General features: G+C 40.2%; 1 protein-coding gene across 1 annotated transcript in view; it reads right to left on the minus strand.

The window, feature by feature from the left end:
- The window catches only part of LOC149088686 (solute carrier family 12 member 2-like), a 104939-nt gene extending 96702 nt beyond the window's left edge, over positions 1 to 8237 (minus strand). The window contains exon 1 of the mRNA XM_089248933.1: positions 7680 to 8237. Within this exon, the coding sequence (XP_089105059.1) occupies positions 7680 to 8123 (444 nt within the window). The 5' untranslated portion in view covers positions 8124 to 8237. The remainder of the gene's footprint in view (positions 1 to 7679) is intronic.
- Positions 8238 to 9130: the final 893 nt, after the last annotated feature.

Raw genomic sequence — 9130 nt, forward strand, 5'->3', positions numbered from 1 at the left:
AATCGAAACTTGTAGATAAAAAGTGTCTAAAAATATATATTTGAGTTACACATAGTGTGACCATATGACTCATATTTCACGAGACAGAATTATTTTTCATAATATTTGGCTATTTCATCGTTTTAGTACAATTGTTAATTTTGTCAAGCCGCAAAAAAAACTCACTGTGAAATTTTTAAATCGTGAATTCGTTATTTTAACACGAGCTGTAGGCCCTACATCAATGAAACTGTCCTTTTATAATTTCATTTGCTCATCCTAATTATACACATAGCTTCAGATTAACGAAAAACATGCTCATTTAATTATTTTTTTCTCCACCATCTTCATTTTCTACACAATAGGACTAATTAAACCGTCACTTATACAGTTCACAACCGATTCTGAACGGCTTTTTTATGTTTCTCACCGAAAGGTTCGTACTCCAAACGTTTGGTTTGCAGACTTTCCTCAATCGCGATCTGCTGTTTGATCATCTCGGCGCTGTTTTTGTAATATTTCTGGAAGCAGAAAAGACACTGTCAAGGGCAAAAGAGGGTATCGAAAACACGACATCTCTGAGCATCTTGTGGCACAGTTCACGAATATCTTATCGACCTGGCTACCATATTCCACTGCTATGTAAGTAGTATTCCACAAATACCTAAAATTTTTCAATCATGACAACTAATACACAGTTTCACAGATTTTTCGTTCAAGTATTCCCATTATAATTCAAGAAATGCAAGAAGCTTTCAAAAGAATAAGAACATAGTAGAGAATGCTTGATGAAATAGTCTTTAATAATAAATAATATTAACAACAAAATGCCGAACAAAGGGAAAAATATTTCTCACTGTACTTGGTCAGCCGAAGAAAGTGTGAATTTTGGCATACACCATTCTCACCCGAAATATAGAACGAGAGGTCAAAGGAAGAAAAAGAGAGAATGCCTCCCCCCCCCCCTCCCCGGTCCAGTGCACCAATCCAAAACCAGCTATACGAATATGAAGATTAAATTATTCCGATTTCAGCACAAACTGAAATCATGGTCTCAGACGATCGAAAAGTTCCAACTTGCGCAAAAACATAAAACATGAAGTGAAAGGACGATCAGTTTTCAGCAACTGACCCCATGTAGCTTTTTTTTCCGGAACATGCTAAATGTTTGCTTGTCACGTGATGTTACATGACCAGCACCGATTGGACATTGAGAGTCATGTGTTACTGGGGTGCGGAATCTTGAAATTTTCGGTGAACCCACCCACATATAATGATTGCCAGTTGGGGGAAATTTCCTTCACGCTTTTCAGCTATCCGCGACGCCCTTGACAAAGGTTGGCGATGCTCCTGCGAGCCACGACGCATGGTTTGAGAAACACTGATGTCCAGTATTCGGTCCTTTTCTTTTAGACAACTTTTGAAGAGCTAGATTCGATTCATTACGCTTCATAATGATCATATGAAGCGTAATAAATAGCAAACAAACAAATAGCAAACAAACAAATAGCAACATGATAGCAAACAAAACAAAAAAAATCTTTCCCGTTAAAGTGAAAATTACATTTTTTTTCTTTCAAATCTTCAGAAGAACAATATAAGAATACTCAAGATTTAACACGTTCACTGCGGGGCCTAAATTGCTTGTCGAGTCCGTGGGGCGCATTTTTTTTTAAAGATTAAAACTAGTTTTGAGAGCTCAGCGAGATCGCTACTACTGTTTTGCAGTTTGAAAGTTCAAATATAATTTTGAAATTGATTAAAATTCCAAGAGTACGATATACATAAAAAGTTTCCTCTAACAAATTTCGGTTCAATACAGCCCCCCCCCCCCTCCAACTCCAGGAGGTACTGCTCCATACCAGTCTGACATTTCCACGATGTTTAACATTCACATCAGAGGAACAGCAAGCAAAAGCCGACTAGCAGCCAATTCGATATCTTCCAGCGGTGTTTTTGAAACACGATAAGGCAATTAATGCTTAGATGAAGTGGGTCGAGTACCATACAGTAAACACGTGTAGGCAAAAATGACAATAATCATTATAAATGTGTGAAATTACGTTAACCCCTCTTTTTTAAACGATTGTAATGAATTTCGCAAGTTGAAATTCACTTCAAAAAAAAAAATTCAACATGGCCTAGAAACTGCAAAATCTCAGTCGTGATGCCTCTTTATAATCCGGTGTCTTTCAGGAGATTTCTTACATTTGCTTCTCTTTTCAGCACGAATTTAATTCGAAATCCCGGTAAACATTCATTAAAAATCCATTTAGATGGGCATCAGAACATCGCATTTTGCAATTCCGCTTAATATTGTTGATTAAAAGAGAATAAAAGATGAACAAATACAGAGAAATTTCTCTTAGAATGGCCTTCCTCCCAACGGACTTCAGAAAAATATTTCGGAAAGAAAAGAGGGTCCCTAAATCACTGACCGCCACAATTCGTGTTTACAAACTTTTGCATCACAGAATTCACGCGCTAACGACCCGTTCAAAATCACACGGAAGGAAGATAAAACTTCAGACATGCTTCGGATATACGAGCATCTAACTGTGGCTCTTAATATAAGGGGCATAATTTACCGTATTCCCCCGCATTAGCTGGAAAATATAAACTACAGAAACACGTCTAGCGGTCGACGTCACTTTCTCTCGGATATCTTTTTATAATCATGGGGGGATGGTAGGGCCCCAGTATGCCGGGAAATTCGAATAACGATTCTCGAAAATTCTTATCTTTAATTAAAAAATCCGTTGAATTGGCTGAACGCATACTGTGATCTTTATTATGCCTCAATTTTTCCGGCATGCCAGGAACGGACCAGAGAGACACCAGCATTAAGAAATCCATTGTCCCTCTAGTTAGTTTGGCGGCATACGGTATATAACAGATTCCCAACGTGGGCGATGGAAATTTTCCAGGGGGGCGGTAGAAGCTATGGGTATAGCATAGGTTTCTATGGGTTAGACTGCGTTGAGGAGTGCTGGGAGAAAAAAATTTCTGAAGAGGGGGGCGATGGGACAAAAAAGGTTGGGAAACTATGGTATATAACATGGATTGACAAATCGGTAAAAAAAATTAGGCACTAAACAATTTTTTGCGCCCCCCCCCCACCACAAAATCTGTCTAAATTAGTGTATTTTTGATTTGAGGACGCCTTTGCATGTTAGCAGACACGCTAGCGTAATTTTCGAGAACTTTGTGCTGCCCTTCGACTTCAATTAAGTTATCATACATAAAAAATATTAAGCGCCAATTCCACTTTTTTAGTCGCCATGGCGACCTGGGATGATTTGTTCAGCCCTAGTATATGAGGTTTAGAGAAATCGGCCTAATAAGGAAATGGCCACTCAGAGGTATTATCTTTCATACGCTGCTTGAATTAACGTTTGTACCATCATCATATTTCATTCCTTACATTCCACTGTCACGATGAGCGCTATTTCACGCGAATCTTAGTACAGGTAAATTGTATTACAAAATATCGTAGGATCCTGGAAATGACGAAAGTAAATTATGAATTGGCAGAGACAAAAAAAATATAATTTCTTGGGTACATTTTCTGGTTAGTAAGAGACAGAAAATTAATTCTGTCTGACCACAAAACCAGGAGCACCGTTAGAAAATAGCGCGATCATTGGTGTCTAAAATTAACCACGAAACCGCTCACGCGATAGAATTTGTGGTTTCGGTGTGAAATATAAATAGCCGGATCTGAACTATCTTCGCGGCCTGAAGCACCCTGAACACGCACGAAACAGCATGTAATTATCGACTAACCCCGACCGCAAGTATTCGAACTTGAAAATTATGCTACACAGTCATAATTTTTGTGAAATTCTTGCACACGACGAATTTTTTTCAGAACAATAATGCAAAGGTGGTCAAAGATGTTTCTAAAGAGGGGGGGGGGCTGCTAATTGAATCCTCTGAATTTCGGATTCGTGTTGGTTCTTTGAAAGTTACGGAACCGAGTAAGCTACTGTAAATGGATATGTAGTTTTATGGTAATTAGCCCAGGCCAGGCACCTTCAACCTGTAGCTGAGGGGCACCATAGTGATTACGGTAGTTGTGTATGTCCACCCTCGTCCACGGACGCCGTAATTATATATCTCCCCCTCCGATATCGATCGGTTAGCGAAACAATGCGCCGCAAGATTTTTTGATTCCGAACAGTCTTGTTACAAGAATGGTGATTTGACATCATGATGATTTGAGTTTTAGCAAAAGTTAACTTCATTTGATCATTTTTGTCGAACGACGGTCATTCCTTGCACACTAGGGCGAATTAGACTGGGGCCCTACAGATTATTGCCGATTCCGAACGACAGCGTTCGACATGGTTTTTTTTTTTTTCTATTTCGTCGAGAGGTCGGTGAGCTATCCTCTCGGTGAGGAACTCTACGGTAGCAAGCATTTTCTGTGGTCATGGTTTCTGTTGTACCTCCAAGTCAGTAAAGATTATGACGAATCGGGTAACGAACTTGCGACACCTCAAAACATCCTTTGGTACTTTAGGCAAGTATCTTATCGACCAGGGCTTCTGCACCCTAATCTAATTTCATACCGATGGTCTTCTTCAGATGGCGTTCGCGACTGGACTAGGCCTTTTGTTTCAGTCAATGGTTCTTTTGCGTCACGGTGAGCTGCCGACATTGATGCCTTCCTGCGGTTCTTTATTTTAGACCAGCGATTCTCAACCTTTTTTTGACACGCGGAGCCCTTTCAAGTATAAAATTTCTATGGCGGAGCCCTGTTTGACTCGAGGAGCAGAGATGCCATTGACGCGAATAACGTGTCAAATACCCGGAATTTCCGAAAAGGACGCATAAAACTTTTATTCACGCGTCCTCCGGGACGCGTTCTTAGTTCTAGAAGAAAAAAGTGGAGAGAAAAATACTCCCCAACACGTTTTTTCCCCTTTTTTTCTTCTTTTTACCGCCTATCATGATCGCGCGACCTTGAAAAAGTGGTTTTACTACTTTATACACTGTACTGTATTGTTATACACGAGGGTTGTTGAAGAAAGGATATCTATTAGTTGCTTCTCTGAATGAGGGGCTGTGTAATTGTCAAATTTTGGAGTTTTTATTCCCCTGCGGATTTTCTACCTTCCGGTCACATACCGGAAATTAAGGTGCTTTCGCGGCTATCTGCCGGCATTCAAAGACAGCGTCTACACGGCGTAAATTCGCCTTGTTCCTAGAATATTGCGAATGAGCATTTTTTTTTTTTTAATCGTAAAGGATTGGAACGCCCGTTCAAATTGTAACTTTCCCGAGATCGTGGAAAAAAACCGAATCTGTAAAAATTGGACCTTGAATATCCGCAGTTTTGTCACCTAGCTGCAATGTGGTAGTCACCGTTTCGCATCGCGAAACTCACGGGTGTGTACGCAGAATCGGAAATTATTCACGACTGGACTGGCCATTTCGTCGAGTGACTAGAAATACCTGGCCAAAGCTTGATGAGCTGATGCAAGATGACCTGGTACGAGCCAAATCCATTTTTTTTTAATCACCAATGTGAGAAACAGATCCATATATCGCATCAGTATTGGATTGGCTCAATGTGACAAGAGGAAAAAAAAGTGAAATGAGGAAAAAACTATAAAAATATTTATATAAAAATTTATATTTTTCTGCCAAATTTTGGAGAAGAAAATTATTACCGTTACACTCTAAGTGACTGGTTTGATGGGTTGCCATAACTAATGTGGACATAATTATCACGAAAAAATACACCAACACGACGATGGTCCTGAATCACTTCTTTTGTTATTGGACTTTGGCCAGGGATCACCGGCCAATGCTGGAATCCCGGACATTGGCCGGGTCAATATTTAATGACTTGGCCAATTTCGGGCTTTGGCAGTTAATATATAGAAATATATATATATATACACACATCGAATATATATATATGTTTTGTTCCTTCCCCCCCCCCCCACCAAGAAAAAGTTGAAATGGCAGGCATGCTTATACCATTTAAAGACATACCATTAGAATGTACCACGAGAATAGAAAATATAGTAAAAATTACAAATTTTGTCAGATAAATGTACCAGTATGATATTCTTCAAGGGAAAAAAATTATATTTTGGCCACATTAATGTGATTTTTTGGGGGAAAAACTACTTGGTTTAAATCAACAAAACTGGTCATAGTCACCCACATGCTTGCACACGCTCTAGGTCACCCTGACCTGGCCCCCTAGCTTTGTCGGTCACTCGTATGGTTATTCACATACTTACTCAGGCTCCAAGTCACTCTTTTGTTCACTCACTGACCTAGTCCCTGGCTGTCGGGACAGAGGCACGACATTGAGTGTAAAACAAATTTTGTTGCCCTACTCCCATTCTACTAGGTTCCTCAAATTTGCTGACTTGGGCTAAAGCTCGCTAAGCCCACTCTAAATAGTTGAATAGAACAAAAAGTCTATATGCATACGAGCATATAGATGGTCGGGACTCGACCATCCTTTTCTTCTATAGATATTTTAAACCTGCAAATTCTTAAATCTGTTGTAAGCGATTGAAAAATTAATCAGTATAAAAATACTTTTATTTTTTTTGTTTGGCGTGCGAGTAGCATGACCACTCCTTGAATAAAGGAGAAACTTCCTTCTTTTTTATTAATTTCTCCATGCAAGTAACATGAATTTTAACTACTTTGTGTGTAACATAACTATATTATGTAACTAACATATATTTTTTGCGGACCGGTACTAATGGGAACCCCTCTGGAAGAACGTTAGATAAAGGGAGGGGTGGGGACCACCCAGGAATGAGGCGTAGTAATGAGGATCGTGCACAATTCTAATGATGACTACAGAACCACCGGGAAACCAAAGGCAGACAATTGTACAAACATAGCCCTAAGTAGGATTGCTAGCTTGGCGCCTGATTGACAAAAACAAACAAACTCGCATGGCCTTATGGCTGGGTCGAGTAATTTATAAATATATGCATACGATGTCTCAATGCATGGACCATGGGGGCGCGGGGCCTTCACTTTAGTTAGATCATAGAGGTACCATGATTCTACTTAGTAATTGTACAAACAAGTAGGCTTTTACCAGGTGCAGTGCCGTCTTAATGCATGTGCCCCCCCCCCCCCGAGGCCTCAGCAAAATGAAAAGTAGTTACTTCGAGAATTTGTTTTGTAAAGTAGGGCCTCAGAAAAATCACTTGATCCGGAGCCCCATGCTGCTCAAGACGGCCCTGACTGGGGACCTCTAAAACTCGACTAGTGGTGTAGTGTAATTGATATGTTACACGCTTTGACCTTTCCAACATTACAAGAGGGCACCAAAACGCATACAGGCCCCAGCTGACCAAGTATCTAGCTGCAGCCCTGGGTGAACGCTTCCATCAGAGCGGGGGGTGGGGGCATTCCTGAGACGCAGCTTTTCGGAAAAATAGTTTTCTCCTCATCATAGATGTGAACATATCCCCCCTTCCCGCTAGACCACTTTTCATGGGTCCTTTATAATGTGAGAAAAGGAAACAAATGTTAAGAGTTGTTCCGGCCTGGGACCCTATGAGCTCGACCCTCTTCGGGGCCATGGATGTGAATTAAAACATAGGAAAAAAAATCCAGCCCTACATGAAATGGCAATTGATTTGTACAAGTTAGGAAATATCTACGAGCAAAATGCTGAACATAATTTGATAACAAAACAAGTGACTCACTTTTTGTTCGGGGGACATGGACATCGAAGGGTCGTGAAGCTCGTCCAGGGTAGGCCGATTCAGCTGGCCGTGGATGGACATGACGTTCCTGTAGTGATCGGCCCTGGGCAGTGCCTCCCTCGTGTAATGCCTGAGGCTCCTCACGTTATGGGTGTCGTAGGACGAGGAATAATGCTGCAGGTCCGGCGAATTGGCTTTGGATCCGATCGAATTGCGATCGCCGCCGTCGGTGGTGAGAGGTTGTCGCTCGCTGGGATCGTCATCGTTGCCGTATTTACTGATACGTTTCGCCGGTGAATCGGTCACGAAATCGACTTTGGCGACTTGGAAACGGTTCTGCTTGGGATCTGTCAGAGACTGTTTCCTGTCCATTTCTATCCACTCGTTGGAGCAGTTGCCGCCTCCTCCAATATCCTGCTCGGCGTCACTTTCAACGCGAGACATTTTTTCTTCTTTCCTTCTCTTTCAGTATAAATATTTAATCACAATTCAATAAACTCGCAACAACAATAATAACAATGGCACACGCGCGCTCCGACGCTACTACCGGCATCGGCTGCGGCAACAAGCGATTTGCCATGATCTCAGACTTTGCCGCGAAACACCAACACAAAAAAAAAGACTCGCGGTTACGGTCATCATGATGGCATGACGTAATTTACTTCATTCGTCGGCCATTTACAGTCATCTTGGGAGAAATCCCTCCAAATTCACCGTTTTTGATTTTATTTATTACTTTCATTGAAAAAGAAAAAAATAGATATTGACGTTACTATTATTGAATTCATTTTTTTTCGAGAATGTAACATATTAAACCCATTCTCCATGAAGGAGAAATTCACTTTCGTTTTCAGTGAAGCTAACTTGAATTTGTTATTTTTATTTAAGTCACAGACATAAATCATTTGCATTATTCAATTCCTATGAAAAAAAAATTTTGAAGTATTTGTATTTTCAAACTTTCAAAACTATTTGAAGAAATGTTTCTGAAATAACATTTGAAGAATTGAAAGTCAATGCAGTGGCGCCACCAGTTCGAAACAAAGTTTTTTTTTTTTTTGCAAACTTTTTTGGTCACACTTATTCATGCTAGTGGGTTTCAGAGTTTTAGCAATTTGTAAATATAAATCCATGGGCCTCAACAAGAAAGTTGGCGCTCACTATTATCCCGAACGATCATCGTGTCCGGCTTTTATTCAAATCAATAATGGTCATGATAGATTGAGTAATAATGAAGAGGAAAAATAATCAAGTAATGTTTAAGGAGTACAAAGATCTGATTTTTTTCTTTTACTTGGTGGTTTAGAATTTTTTTAGAACATTTTTGTTGTCAATCGCAGATCAAAAATACAAATACAACGCCATGACAGGCAAAATGCCCAACGAGGTGGCTGAGAAACACAAGAATGAACGTACCAATTTTTTTCATTCTTCAAACCTACAAGGCCGCA

This window comes from Pholcus phalangioides, unplaced genomic scaffold (genome assembly GCF_987345545.1).
Source record: "Pholcus phalangioides strain wild (caught in Gottingen) unplaced genomic scaffold, Ppha-v1.0 ptg000003l_1, whole genome shotgun sequence".
NCBI lineage: Eukaryota > Metazoa > Arthropoda > Arachnida > Araneae > Pholcidae > Pholcus > Pholcus phalangioides.